We start from the raw sequence: 14,386 nt of genomic DNA on the forward strand, positions 1-14,386 counted from the left end.
TCTCAGTGAAACTTCCTAAATTACTGATCGTCAACAGTTGATTCGTATAATACAAACCTGCTGCGGCGCCCAGGATTCCTATTGGTTGTTGTTTTGGTCACGTGGTACAATCAGGAAGTGCTTCTATTGAGTCCAGAAAAAAAAAAAGCCCGAAAACATTCGTGGGTGGCGTGGTGTGATTCTGGACTGACGTTTCTCGGTTGTGTTGGAGTGGATTTTGTCCGCTGTGCCGCATAGCTCCACGATAATAACGTTTATCAAGACGATGCTTAACGCCGCCGCCGCGGAGAGGAACAAGGAGCCCATCTTGGCGGTGCTCCGGGCCAGCGTAAACACAGAGAGATACCTGCAGGCTCTGGAGATCTCCTCCGGCACCGGGCAACATGTCACACACTTTGCTCAGGCCTTGCCGAATATAATCTGGCAGCCGTCAGAATATGACCAACAGTCTATGGCCAGGTAAATAATCTGATGCTCTCCGATAATATGTCATATTAATAGAGTATAGATTTTTAGGCTCCGTGTAGTCACTTGAGTCAGATAATGGGGCAGAAACACCGTAGTGCTAAACTGGGTGTAATATTGGACGTGCTTGCATCAACAATAATGTCTTTTGTTCCCATTCTCAGTATAGAAGCGTACAGAGCTCACTACCAACTGCGCAATGTGAAGCCCGTCATCCACCTGGACGCTTCTCTGCCCTATCAGTACTGGGGAGGGATCCAGCCACAGAGCCTCGATCTCGTAGTCAACATCAACATGATCCACATTTCTCCGTTTGCTTGCACAGAGGTATTGTTCAAGGCCTAAACTCAACATTAGAACCCAGAAAGTTCCCACTTAACAATAGTGAAGCCTCATAATAATGGTGTCAGGCTGTCTGATCAGGAGGCCTTGTGACGCCTGTGATCCTAAAATTTAATTGGATTAAATGGTTAATGGTTATCCTACCTGGATGTAGTCAGGACTATAATGAGGGTATTTTCTACCGTGCCACTTTAATTCTTTTAACCATCCTTGCATAAAGCTCATCGTCTATGAACGGACTGCCTGGTCAGGGTGAATTGGTCACATGACCTATTCAACCACGTGACTTATCACTGCAATCAACCAGGCTCTGTTTGAATTCTCTAAACACCATCTCATTATTTTAGAATAACAGCCACAGAGAAAAGAAATACTATCTTGAGATACTGTGACAATGCCAACTTTGCAGGGTTTATTCAAGGGGGCTGGAGCTGTGTTAAAACCTCAAGGTCTTCTCCTGACATATGGGGTGAGAGGAAATAAAACCTGTTCATATTCTTATAAATCCTTGCCACATATATGACCCAATGTGTTATCTCCTCAGCCCTACGCAGTAAATGGTCATATCACCCCCCAGAGTAACATTGACTTCGATTACAGTCTGCGGCAGAGGTAAAACACAGTTTCTCTATTTTTCTGTCATCCACTATATTAACAATACATTTTTTACTCAGGAATCCAGAATGGGGACTCAGGGACATCTCCCTCCTCAGCGCAATATCGCAGAAGCACGGCTTGTTCATGGAGAAAATAGTAAGTGGATTTTAGCATCCTGCAAAATTTCTGTAATATTTTCTCATAAATGTGATTTGGAATGTTTTCTTTTGGCAGATCGACATGCCAGCAAATAACAAGTGTCTTCTGTTCCGGAAGGAGAGTTTGGTATGACGTGTTTACTGGTGGTGGTGTGGGTTGGATAAGATGCCTTAACTTAAACTTAAGCTCAGAGTTGTTGCCAAAAGTCCAACACATTGCTCACATTAACAATCAATGTTAAATGCACTTTTAACGATTCTCTGATAATGTGTCGCACACTTGATTAAAATGATTAATACACTCGTCTGTGTGGGTTGGGTTTTTTTTGCCGTTCTTTTAATTGCTTCTTTATTTTTGCAGGCTATCAGCAAAACTAAGCATAAGTGCTTTGCAAAGTGAAGTGTCTATACATTAGAACATGAAATCAGTTATAAGAAATTCAAACCATAAAAAACTACAAAAATAATTCCTATAAAGGGTAAAGTATGACATTAACTTCATAAACAAGGACAGAACTAAAGCTTGCGTAGCTGCTATTCTGATTACTGTCGTCTACGAATATGAAACCATAAAGTATATTTTGTCATATTCAAAAAGCAAATTTTGGAACTATTATATATTATAGTACAAACAGTGTTTTGATGAATATGTACAGCGTTGTTCTTAGTGCTGAGGGTGTTTTACAAGGCCTTGCAGGTCTTTTTATTCACAACATCACGCAGCCTTTTGATTCTGCGCTCCGTTATGGTTCTCACGTAGCTGTCGGACTGAATGATGGCCACCCCGTCCTGCACCACGCCCATCACCAGCAGGGGGTTCTCCTCCACCGTCACGTTGGGACAGGGACAGCTCCAGTCTATTTTGGCAATCGTCACCTCCAGGTGTTTGGTATTGAAGAACGTCAGGCCCATTTTTTCATCTTTCAGCACCTCGTCTAAGCTGAACCGGGCCAACCCAGAGTCCAGGTCCTCCACCAGCTCTGTGAGCCGCCCCACAATTGCAAAGTCACTCCGGCACAAGCTCGGAATCATCTTCCCCTTCACCCGACAGGTCTTGCAGGGCTTCCTTTTGGGTTGTGGACAGTTTGCCTCGCACTCTTTTTTAGTGTGGAAACTGTTGGCATTGCCATGACATCCACCATAGGCAAAGGCTTGGCATTCTTTCATGACAGAATTCCAGGCCCAACGCGCTTCCCAAGCTTTGCAGGGCCCCTGCACTGCAGGCAGGGAGCAGATTCCCATCCCCTCCCTCTGACAGGAGGCCTTGCACTCCTCGTACGTTTCAAATCGGTTACGGCTGTCGTCGCACCCCCCATTGCTGAAGGCCATGCAGGAGCCCAGGTTGCTGTCGTAATACCAGTCCACGTGGCGCTCCCCGCTGCACGCCCTCTGGTCTACCTCAGCCAGGCAGTCTGCCGGTGAGAACGGCCGCCCCATGGGCAGCTCGGGATCTTCGGAAAAATCATCCTCAGCACGGCGGATCACCGACAGCGGGTAGTCTGCGCGGAGCACTCCCACGGAATTCCGCGCAATGCAGGTGTATACGCCTGTATCCCAAACTTGGGCGTTATAAACAACAAGCTGACCGATGTTGGTGATGACCACGTTGCCGTACATCTGATCGGGCCTCATCACCAAGCGTTCGCGCAGCTCGCTCTGTTTCTCCCACGTTACATCCGGCCTGGGGACTCCGACAATATCGCAGTGGAAGCTGACTGTGCCTCCCACGTAGACGGACTGGTGATGAGGGTTGGAGTACAGCGTGGGGGGCATCGGGTCCTCCAGGGAGCTTGTTGGAGTTGGGTTTGCAGTGGTGTCCTGAGGCAGCGGACTGGTGGGCGGCCCAGCCAGGTAGAAGCGGCAGGTGATCACAGTTAAGGTCACTCCGCGAATGCACGCCTCTGCATCCATGTAGCAGCGGTTAAAGTAGGTCAGGCCGTCTGACGCACAGGTGAAGTTGGGCTCTTTTTCGCACCGATCCTGGCACTTGCAGATGGGCTGCCCGTCCCAGATGTCGCACACCGCCCCCTGCTGGCTGCAGACGAAACCTTCACAGGTAGCCACGGAAGAATGGGCATCGCTTCCATTTCCGCCGCTCTGCCCGTCTGGCAGAGCAGCGGCACCGTCGGGGAAACGCGCGGCCACACAGCTGTTGAGGCCGCACACGTTGGTGCAACATTTTTCAAAATCGGCACAATCCTGGGCAGACAAAGCCACACAAACAACATTTAGGGCGACAAATTCAAAAGAAACGAAAACCGTGAAGCAATAAAGAGCATCAACAACACCTCATCTACGTTGCATTCCTTCTCGCAAGTGCTTTGCGCGTCAACCCACAAGTTAGAGTTGAGCTTATTGGGACAAAATCCTTCGTGTTCGACCTTGGATGCGGCCACACTTGCACACAAAGAAAGTTCCGGCAAATCGTTAATGAAGAGTATGAAGAAATACGCACGTATCCACTGCGCTGGGTGCATGGTGCCAACCTTCACGCGCTATGCGCCGACACTTGAGAAGCTGTTGAGGGATATCTTACATATTTGCTGTTTGGCATGAGTCTCCCACCAGGCAAACCCATTCCTCTCTTAGGGTTTTATATCCAGAATTGTCTCAGAAAACTGTGCCAAAAAAGGAAGAATTCTAGTTACACTCTGGACCAAAACGAGTTACTTCAGCATCTGCTGAACGACACAAAGGAAACCTGCCCTCCAAAGAGCGCTCAAAGCGAGTAAGTATTTGCGCAAGCGTACACCTGGAAAAGCACAACATAACTCTTGGAACGTCGGCCGAACTTTCAATCCGCTCGATGTCCTCGAAAAGGCGAAATAAATGATCGCTGCCGCACAGAGGGGAGGAAAGAGGAACACCAGCCTTCCAAGTGTGAATGGAGGTGGAAAGGGCAGCCCTTTGTGACCGCCCCCACGCTCGTCCAGCGTCTGAAACTCTTATGGAGCAGCACATTGCGCTCAGCAACTGGACAAACATTGTAAAAACATCAAAGAAAATGTGGGGCCGTGTTGGCGATCCGTCCCAGCCAGCGTGCGCACCAACAAGCTGCACATTCCGGTGAGAAATCCAGCGTAAAATGCGGCCAGACACGATTTATAGAGGTGTTGTTCTTAAATAAGGTAATGGAATGTTTGGAGCTTTGGGAGAAGCATTTCAACTTTATGGATACGCTTCAGGGAAACGGGGACGAAATGCGTAATGGAACTAATCCGAGGAGAAACGTGAGACCGCGGACGCTCGTCAACCCGTCTAGCAGGACACGCTGTTTACGTGCTTCTTGTCTAGACATGGTTCAATTTATCACCGTCCCTCATTCACACGGGGCTCAGAGATGCCACGGTCAGGTGGGAAGGCGGAAAGCGCCTCATCTTTGTCCCGGGGCAGCTCGGGGGTGGTGAGAAGTTGCACCCCTCATCTTTTCATGGGGACTGACCCGGCGACCTTTGGCTGACTTTTGACCGCGCTGCATTCACGAGTGGCGGAGTTGTCCCCAATATCCAAAAAAACTGGCCAATACCGAGAGAGAAGTAACTCGAATCAACCCCTCCCTCCATCGAACCGCCTCCTCCCACCGGGTTTTATTACACTCGGACCTGCAGCCCAGGACAAAACAAAGGGATAAACCATTCTCATCGTTCCTCATCAGTATACACGTATGAATGGAACTAATTAGTGATAAACAGTGTCAGTGTATTGAGATCTTTATTTTAAACTGTTTTCATTTTCGCAAAATCATATATTTCACCCCGACCGCGTCTGTATCAAAGGTTTTTGGATAGTGCTTCCATTGTTCTTAGTTTTGTTAGCATATTGCTCTCCATACACACAAACAGCAAACACATGCGCCAGATGTTTTCAGCCCTGGTACAGACTTTAAGTCAATGGGAATGTTGGAAACCGTCACCGAGGTGGGACGATGGGTTAAAACGAATGCTCAAAATACCTCTGGGCTGATACTCTTTCATTATTAATACATTTAATTAATGCTGTAAACAACCCGGTAATTAAAAACGAGAGAACCTTAGCAGCAAATGTATTGACACTCGGTCTGAAAATAACCCTCAACGTAATGATTAATCACAGACGACGTTCCACCTCGGTTTCTTACCATACGTCCACAGAGAAGAAGCAGATGTACAGGTTTACATTCATAAATACAGAGCATATACAGAAAATATTCATTTAAAAAAAACAATTAAAAACTCTCGTCCTGTCAATGCCCACAATTCCCAGAATTATATACTTAAAAAAGCAGCACTTTCAGGGAGAAAACCCTCGGGACCAGACATGGCAAATGGTCGTTCACAGCCAGGTAACAGCTTTAAAATGATCATGCACGACAGGAGATGCTAGTTAATGCGAACATTACAAGTGATGCTGTTAGATTTTAGTTAAAAGTGGCAAAAGAAAAAGTCAAAGGACATTTTAAAAAGGAGGGAAGAAGCAAGAATTTAGGGGGAGGAGCAGAACAAGTTTGCTGCTCACGTGCACAGAAGATGCAGGTCTCAATCTTTCAGTGAATTAAATCCTTAAACTGTACTGGTTAGCCCCTCTTTTCCTATTTTTTTTGTTAAATAATAAATTATGAGGGTGTAGAGCGTCAGACACTGGAGCTGTACACCAAAAGCAGGTCTCCACCAACATTCAGGACAGAACAAGCACTAAAAAGCTCATCTCCGTGCACAACTTCCAAACACAGTCCACCACTAACACAACAGAATATTTACAACTCCAGACCTTGATAGGGTCCACAGCAGGGACAGGTTACGCACTCATTTGTAGTGTTGACAGACGAGCGATAATCCTCCATTCACAACTGTTGGCTCCAAAGGACGCCTTGTTCGGCTCCAACGCAGCGAGACTCCGTCGAGAGCATGGGTACACACACTTCCACACGATGGCACCGGCAAGCAAAGAGAACAGACACCAAACCAAGACGATTCTCAAAAGATCAAAAGGTCCAAGGCTGAAGCCATTTTTGCTGACTGTAGCTGGCTCTTGATGCTCTTCTTCGCCCCATGTGACCTCTTGGGGGAACGCTTAGCCCATAGGGAGGCAGCCAGTGGTCCACACCTCTGCTATGATATCTTACAGTTCCTCTTAGAGGACGATGAAGAGTTCTTTGGAGGACTCGGCGGAGGCCTGAAAGACTTTGAACGCTTAAGGCTGTTGGCTTTGCTCCCGCCGCTGCCCGAGGCCGCACTGTTGGCCACGGAGTAGGAGCGGCCGTGCATCATGACGGCGTTCATGCCATTGGCCATGGAGAATGACTTGAGGTGTGACTTTATGGCCACGGGGAGGGGCAGCTTATCAATCAGGTGCACCGGCGTGCAGGAGACGATTGAACGGCAGCAAAGGTCTTGAAGACTGAACACTATGAATTCAATAGAAAGGAAGCACAATTAACATTTAAGAAGATACATTTTAGTAACATTTCTGTACATAGTGCATGAAATATTTGGTTAGAGAGGTACGATATAAAAAGAAAAACAGAAATCAAAGAGCTCACCTCTGTTAGGTCTCCAGAATTTCTCCATCCCATGCCTCATCAGCACAATGCGTGAAAGCTCAGTGAAAGACTCAATGACGTTGAAGTTGCACAGCGGGCTGACCTCGAAGAAGGTCATGCTGTTCTTTTCTGCGTAAGCTCGTGCTTGCTCCGTTGGCACCTGCCGCTTGAAAGCAAGATGAAGCCGGTTGCCCACCAAGATCCTGGGAACACCTGGGGCGTGCTGAACGAAACAACCAACAGTGCTGCAATGGTCACAATGTCGGAAAAGCTAGCGTGCGCCTCAATTAGCCCTATTACCTTTGTTTCCTGACAAACTGTCCATATTTTGGAAACTCCAAATGCCAGGCAAGCAGTCAGTTAATTAGATTATAGTAAAGGGCTTTGCCCAGAGAAGAAAGTGCGCGTCAAATGATATAATAAAATGACATAAAGTACCAAGATATTTCTAGTTGTAGTAAGGGAATACTGTATACTCAAGACTTGCAATGAATTTAATACAATGTGTCATCAAATGTGTTGAATGAAATTACCTCGTCGATTTCCCGAATCCAGCGATCGATACCGTCAAATGACCAGCCATTAGTGATGTCGTACACAAGCAGAATGCCCTGTGGGATTAATGCATAACGTGACTGTGTATTTTCATAATAATTGAAAAAGAAAATAGTAATATACAAGTACTGACTTGAGCTCCACGGGAGTACGATCTGAAAATAGTGCAGAATCTGCCCTGCCCCGATGTATCCCTGTGGAAGGCGCACACACATCAAATCCAGTTTGTTAATTAATTCATTGATTAATTCATTCATTCATGTATATGAGCGTTTGTTGCTGCAGACATTGGGTGACAAAATTCTTACCACAATTCTAATTTCACTCTTCTCCCATCTAACAGAATTGTAGTCGTCTTGTAGTCAATACCTGAAGTAACACACAGGCGGGCAGTGCTGCTGGTTTAAGCTTTGTGTTTTATTGCAAAACAACATGATAAAGAAGAGATGATGAGATGCTCACCGCTGCTGTAGGCATATGGAGATTCTGCAGATCCGTCCTGCAAACTATCCAAGATTTCACCCTTTCCAACATCACTGTCTCCCACCAAAAGGAATTTCAAGAGATAATCGTAACTCTTGACAGGACTACTCTGGGTCTCCATCATCCCACGCATTGGATCCGGTTCAGAGAGCTTTATAAGCCCCTAAAGTGCACTCTTAAAGAGTAAGGGACACGCCAGTTGATCCCCGACAGTAGTGCTAGCTAAACCAATGGCTAAGTACTAAGTAGTCACCGATTACTTATATAAGATGTGTCTTGAGAAAAATATGACAGATAAATTAATTTCTAATTTCAAATAATAAAAAATGAGAACCTTAAAGATGACGCCATAATATTCACCATAAGAACCCAAACAGCAATAACTAGCTGTCAGCTTGTTAGCTAGGCTTGTTAGCTAGGTTACAAATATGCTACCGCATTCTAGGAAGAAAGGGCAAACCGTAAAAGTGACGAAATTAATTCCCAATGAAAACGAAGTTCTTCCAAATAAAAACACCCCTTAAGTTTACTCTTTTTAAAAAGACAACGAAGAATATAAATGTTGTTACCGAGCACAACGGCTCTGTCAGTGCACGATCGGTACCCGGAACAAAATCGCCTTCAGGTAACGTTTGCGCATGCGCCAAACTGCGCAAATATTTGACGTGCTGCCATACGTCATAGGTAGGGGACTTAAGACAGGCGGAATGATGGGCGCAGGACAAGCTAGTGTTGTGGAAATATTCATTGATTTCTGCAACTATAGATATTTTCCGCATTGGCTAAATGCGAACAGAGATAACTTTGCAAGATTTCTATTACCAGATCTACCTCGTCAGCCTTGGTTCACCTCGGATGGTGACAAAAAACTACTTCAGAGAAGAGGAAGAACGAACCCAGCAAATTCTGAACTGTTCTGAATGTTTGATACGTCCAGCAGAGAATGAATCCATTGATGCTCTTTGCGCCGAAATAAAGAAGCATGATGCCGCACTAAACCGCTGTTACATAAGTTACATTTGACATTGTTTTGAAGCGTTTGCGTCTGCACTACCAACATATATTTGGCTTTTATATTTAGCACAAAGATAAATACATTCTTATACATTTCATTTCATTTATGTTAAACCAAATTCCACCTTTATCGAAAATAAAAACTTGACTGGATCAGTATATCTCCTGTCCACAAAACAAAAAGGCCTTAAAACTAGGAATGGAATCTTGCATCTACTTGTTTACTTTATTCATTCTTAAAATTTTCTATCAATTATTTTGCTTCAGTATTTATTCCACTAATTTATTCCTTTCAATTTGCAAATGTATATACTGTATTATGTCAATATTGTCTGTCAGTTTTACAAATTTCTTGCTCTTTTTTTTCCCCATTATAGTGTGAAAGCAAAAAACAGAAAAGGTGGCCTGTGTTTTGCATGTGTGTGTCTGTGTCTTGATTTACCTAAATACATATAAATATCATACAAAGTAAATCAGAATGCTTTTATTTCCATATTATAACTGGTAATCTTTGAGGAAGCAATGATGTGCTTTCCGGAACATCTAAACCTGAGCTGTGTGTGGTGATTGTTGCTGGTCCCATCTCATTGGCTGTCCAGTTGGTGTTTGCAGCAGCTGTGATCATTGTCTTCTGATTGCTCCATACAAAATCAGGTGAAGCCACCTGTGCTCCAGTGCCTGAGTAGCTAGGTCAGCTTTAGCAACGTGTTGCTGCTGATCTAGAAATGAAGTCGTTGTGTGTTGGACTTGTGTTGCTAATGCTGTGTTTTGCTAATAGTGAGGTAGAGATTAGAGGCCAGGTGGTAAGTGACCCCGAAGCGGAGTGGAACAGAGTCGCTGTCCCGGTGAGGAAAGACCTGGGGCGATCCATTGGTCTTAAATCTGTTAACACAAATAGTAGCATTTTACCGGTATCGAGGCGTGTTCCGATTTCTGTGATTGTCTCATCATCCAATGACCCTAAAGAGGCTTTTAAACCAGAAAAGGGCGTCAGAGAGCTCCCTGATGCAGTGAAGCGAATGCTCCTCCAGGCTTCAGGCTTTACAACTGCTCCCCCTACTGGTGGCGGTACACTACCACCTGTGGAGGTTCGCTGCCATATTGACAGAATGTATGTTAGGGTCAGAAAATCGATGTTTAAGATCAGGAACGTACTTAAAAATCTGAAGCTAGGCAATTGTTGTCCTAATGGAATATATGGTGACCATTACTACTTCCTTTATCCACTGACGGCTAAATGTGGATTTGAAACGCAGGTAAGTAAAGGTATCTTCATATTGATATTCAACAATTTGGATGCACTGCAACTGATCTGTCATTTTCAGAGCAATGTAGATGATTTTATTGTTAGAGCCACCCTTCGTTACAGTCCGTTTGGTGCAGCTATAAGGGATATGCCATTTCGCATCAACATCCACTGTAAATATCCTCGGTAAGTCTTTCTTAACCATCTTGGCACTAAATTTTTGGACTCTGCAAAAATGGCACTTATACAATGTTGAAAATGAAAACAAAATGAAGCCATTTTCACAAAATCATGAAATGTCTTTTCAGATTCTTTCATTCTTATAAAGTGGGAATCTATCCCAAAGTACAGGGAGGCACTGTCCATAAACAGCTCAAACACTGCGTTTTCAAGCTTATTGCTAAAGATGGTATGTGGGTTTTTTTTGCTTGTTTTACAGCCATTTTCAAGGGCTAGTCCACTCAAGTTGCACTAAAGTGTTCATACTGCACTTGTTCGCTTCCTCAAAGTTACACTGAATGAGACCTGGTTGTGGTCTTCCTACAGAATATGGGAATGAAATTAAGGACAATGACGCAGTGCTCCTGGGCAAGATGTTGCAATTCGAGGCTAAAAGAGCAGAAGGTACCCCATTACCGGAAAAGAGAAGGCTGTACATTGACAAATGTTTCCTGACCACTTCCAGAAACCCCGGCTCAGAACCCAAATACCATGTCATTGAAAAAGGAGGGTGAGTTATTTAATTTGAAGGTGGCTGAATTTCCTGATAACTTCAGGTTGACGGCCCGACTGTCTGATTACAGATGTATGATGGATAGCATGGTGAGCGAGAGGTCCAAGTTCCTTACCTGCAACTCAAAGTATGTCCAGAAGTTTGCCATGCCCACCGTTGTTCTTAATGACTCCATGTCCTCACCCTTGGGACTTGGGCAGGTAGAGTACTTTTTGATCAACCCCTCTTTCAGAAAATGTGAAATAACTGAACACACCACCACCACCTTCTTTCCCAGAAATTGTTTATGCACTGTGAAATATCTTGGGGGCCAGAAAAAGCAACTGAGAGTCAAAAGGCCTGCACCTACAATTTGCAGGAGAAAAGGTAAGCTGCTGATGCGTACAATGGCGCCATCTACCGGCCGTGTCTAAATTGACAAGCGGTTATTAAAGTCTTTGCTTTGCAGGTGGCAGGAGCTGTATGATGACGACTCCGTGTGCGCTTGCTGCGACTTTGCTTGCGGCTCGATCTTAAGATGTATGTTTACCTTTTGCTGTACAATATGCAGCTGGTGTCTTTATTTGAAGTTGTTGCTGTCGTACATGCAACAGTTGGTCTGGAGACTCTGCGGTACGCAGTCCCTCATGCTACTCATGTCCGTCTCCACAGCTTCAAAGAGCGACATTGTCACGAGCCACGCTTGGAAGGTCGACTGGAGCAACTCTGACGTGGGCCTCGACATAGGTTTCGAGCACATCTATGATCCGATGGATTCCTGAAATCCTTTCTGGAATGCAGTTTTAAATAAAATCTCTTGTGCTACTGATCATGTGTTGGTCCCGTTCTGCTCACTGAAACAAGACGCACATTATTGTGCCATGGGTCCAGAACACAGATGAACATAATCGTCTACCAGCATGCGTGCGTTCCTAAGAATTTCCTGGAAGTGCTTCACAGCGTTTCTGTGGAGACAGTCGTGTATCATAAGAGGATGAAAGAGATTCACAGAATCTGCTTGCACGAACTCTGCAGGGACTTCTGCGACCTTCCTTATTAAAGGGTTGCCGACAAGGACATGGTGCAGCGTTTTCTTCTCCAGGCTTTTGTCCAGAAAGTCCAGTAAATCCCGCAGCCTGTGTTCTAGATGGCTGGGTTCCCACTGCGAGGGGTCTCTGATCAGAAGAAGATGCATGAGGGCCATTTTGAAATGGGAGTCTTTGAGTTCGCTGCCTCCTGTTAGCAACGTCTGTCTCCTGTGAAGAAAAAGTGCAATTTCAAGTGTTTGATTGAAGCACGAGTTCACAGGCAGGTATCTTGTCATCTGTTTAAAGAAACGCTCCTCGTAGCCCTCCAGGGACAATGTCCAGATGGTGTCCGAGCTGCTGGTGGTGTGAGACCTAAAGAAGTACGTGTCGGTGTTGAATTTCACCACCGGATTCATTGTGAAGTTCACCACCTTCCCTGATCTAAATCGAACCCGTAGAGCACCCGGGGTGTCGACGTAGCCAATATTCACTTCAAACTGGTATCTGTGTGAAATGATTTCCCACGCTTGCTTGATGGTGCTCTGAAACCATTTGGTGACCTGTGATTTTGACAGGAGGGAATCCTTGGTGGAGAGGCTGCCGCAAACGTCGGAACGTTTCGCATCCCAGTGCAGCAGACAAAGTACCTCCTCCGCATGAGACGACTGACAGTGGCAGCAGCTCTGGCTCAGAGTTTCCACCAGTTTGATCTGACCGCACACCTGCATGTCCAGTTGGTCCTTCAGGAGGAAACACTGGAATCTATAAGGCTCTAGTGGAGTAAAGGGGACGATAATATTCCGTACGTTGTCCATCTGAAAGCCCTCGATCGCCACGCCGCCACTTCTGTCGCAGACGGAGCGCATGACTTCCAACAGGTCATTCACGAATCCTTCTAAAAAAGCGATTTCCCAGATCCTCTTTACAGATAAGCCACGGATACATCTGGAATGGAATTGCTGCAGAGTCTTGCTGTCAGGAAGCGCCACTTCACAAGCAGGGTGCGTCGCCAGGACGGGCGGAATCTGGTGTTGAAAAGCTCTTCTGAGGTACTTCCTAACAATGTGAATCATGGAAAGGATGGAGAATGTGTTCCATAGGCACCAGAGGTCACCCCATTCCCCAGCAGCAATGGCCTCTTTGGAGCTGGTCGCGTGATGTTTTTGGCGCCGGGAACCGTCTGTGCTTCCCGATTGATTCGGACTTAATGAAACATCTTCTCTCATTGGTGCTTGGACAGCCCGGGAGGTCTCCTGATTCACATTCGTTTGGACGTGTTGGCCTTCTTTGAGGTTGTCGCGATCACCACCTTTTTCTGGTTTGGAGACGCTCGCATCATGGCTGCATGGCTGATGAGTCACTTCCTGAATGACAGGTGCCATTTTGTGGTGCGGCTGAGCTCCGTCTCTCCGAAGCTCTTTGCCATCTTGCATGTTTATTGTAGTGACGTCCTCCAGTTCCTCCAGCCCGGGGTCATCGCACAGATACAAGAGACTCAGAGCCACAACAAACACTCGCAGCAGCATTTCTGTCCGCCTGTGAACGGGGCAGAAAGCACCGATTGTAATGTTATTTACAGTCACACCCTGAAATATGCGTAATGAAGGTAAACGTAGAAACGCTGAACAACACTTCCGCTTGCGAACGTCGCAAAGATGTAAGACAAGCAAAGAAGCGGCTCCCTGAAAGGCATCGCACGGCGTGATCACAGCCCAGCAAACAAATGACTCCACCTTCCACTGCCACGGCTAAAAATATCAAAAAGTACGCACCAGACAAAGCGAATCTCTGAGTGCTGCAGTGTTCCAGGTCTTGAATGAAGGTTTAAAAAAAAGAGGAACCAGGGGACCAACCTTGCACAGTATCTGCGATCTCTTCCTATTTTAGATGTTGTGAAGGTCGTTTGTCGCGACTTATTTCCTGCACAACTGCTGCTCTGCTGTGACACTTTCCTGTGCAACGTGCAGATAGCACAGGCTTCCTGTACGCATCCAGTCTCCACCATTCATGGTTTATCTGCATATCCAGAACCGCCTGAAAGGAACAGTTCACACTGAATAATTTACTGGCAGGATATCATGGTGCCAGAGCCAGCAAAAGTCCACATACTGTACTACTGAATGGGTAGAAACAAGGTGGAAAATAGTTTGAACAGTCAAGCAAAGCCCATTTCTTTTCTCTCCTTGTGGGCTTCTAACTGGTTTGTCGAGCTCTGCCTCTTTTGTAGACTGGTTACAGTGGTGTACAAACACTCTCTTTGCTCTGTTC

At 45.7% G+C, this 14,386-nt stretch overlaps 5 protein-coding genes across 6 annotated transcripts; 2 read left to right on the forward strand and 3 right to left on the reverse strand.

The window, feature by feature from the left end:
• Nucleotides 1–116: 116 nt before the first annotated feature.
• On the forward strand, nucleotides 117–1,866 carry mettl26 (methyltransferase like 26). The gene is made up of 6 exons (XM_057034406.1): nucleotides 117–459; nucleotides 630–792; nucleotides 1,217–1,276; nucleotides 1,352–1,419; nucleotides 1,482–1,560; nucleotides 1,639–1,866. Exons 1-6 carry the CDS (start codon nucleotides 266–268, stop codon nucleotides 1,693–1,695), a joined length of 621 nt encoding a protein of 206 aa, XP_056890386.1. The 5' UTR covers nucleotides 117–265; the 3' UTR covers nucleotides 1,696–1,866.
• Nucleotides 1,867–1,871: 5 nt separating this feature from the next.
• Nucleotides 1,872–5,143, reverse strand: wfikkn1 (WAP, follistatin/kazal, immunoglobulin, kunitz and netrin domain containing 1). Its single transcript, XM_057034402.1, has 2 exons — nucleotides 3,851–5,143; nucleotides 1,872–3,761 (listed from the first exon to the last, which is right to left on the reverse strand). The coding sequence occupies exons 1-2, from the start codon at nucleotides 4,037–4,039 to the stop codon at nucleotides 2,244–2,246; spliced, it is 1,707 nt and encodes a 568-aa protein (XP_056890382.1). The 5' UTR covers nucleotides 4,040–5,143; the 3' UTR covers nucleotides 1,872–2,243.
• A 113-nt stretch (nucleotides 5,144–5,256) lies between these two features.
• On the reverse strand, nucleotides 5,257–8,755 carry LOC130526656 (ras-related protein Rab-40C-like). The gene is made up of 6 exons (XM_057034405.1): nucleotides 8,098–8,755; nucleotides 7,944–8,004; nucleotides 7,769–7,829; nucleotides 7,614–7,691; nucleotides 7,081–7,303; nucleotides 5,257–6,945 (listed from the first exon to the last, which is right to left on the reverse strand). Exons 1-6 carry the CDS (start codon nucleotides 8,249–8,251, stop codon nucleotides 6,650–6,652), a joined length of 873 nt encoding a protein of 290 aa, XP_056890385.1. The 5' UTR covers nucleotides 8,252–8,755; the 3' UTR covers nucleotides 5,257–6,649.
• Nucleotides 8,756–9,791: 1,036 nt separating this feature from the next.
• zp3c (zona pellucida glycoprotein 3c) lies at nucleotides 9,792–11,919 on the forward strand. Its single transcript, XM_057034403.1, has 8 exons — nucleotides 9,792–10,388; nucleotides 10,458–10,564; nucleotides 10,687–10,787; nucleotides 10,925–11,108; nucleotides 11,182–11,311; nucleotides 11,389–11,477; nucleotides 11,560–11,630; nucleotides 11,763–11,919. Exons 1-8 carry the CDS (start codon nucleotides 9,858–9,860, stop codon nucleotides 11,870–11,872), a joined length of 1,323 nt encoding a protein of 440 aa, XP_056890383.1. The 5' UTR covers nucleotides 9,792–9,857; the 3' UTR covers nucleotides 11,873–11,919.
• On the reverse strand, nucleotides 11,378–14,294 carry LOC130526652 (inositol 1,4,5-trisphosphate receptor-interacting protein). 2 transcript variants are annotated; one of them, XM_057034401.1, is made up of 2 exons: nucleotides 13,972–14,294; nucleotides 11,378–13,654 (listed from the first exon to the last, which is right to left on the reverse strand). In XM_057034401.1, exons 1-2 carry the CDS (start codon nucleotides 14,121–14,123, stop codon nucleotides 11,962–11,964), a joined length of 1,845 nt encoding a protein of 614 aa, XP_056890381.1. In that variant the 5' UTR covers nucleotides 14,124–14,294; the 3' UTR covers nucleotides 11,378–11,961. The 2 variants fall into 2 exon arrangements, with proteins under 2 accessions (XP_056890381.1, XP_056890380.1); XM_057034400.1 differs by having other exon boundaries at nucleotides 13,891–14,294.
• Between the last annotated feature and the right edge of the window lie 92 nt (nucleotides 14,295–14,386).

This window comes from Takifugu flavidus, chromosome 6 (assembly GCF_003711565.1).
Source record: "Takifugu flavidus isolate HTHZ2018 chromosome 6, ASM371156v2, whole genome shotgun sequence".
NCBI lineage: Eukaryota > Metazoa > Chordata > Actinopteri > Tetraodontiformes > Tetraodontidae > Takifugu > Takifugu flavidus.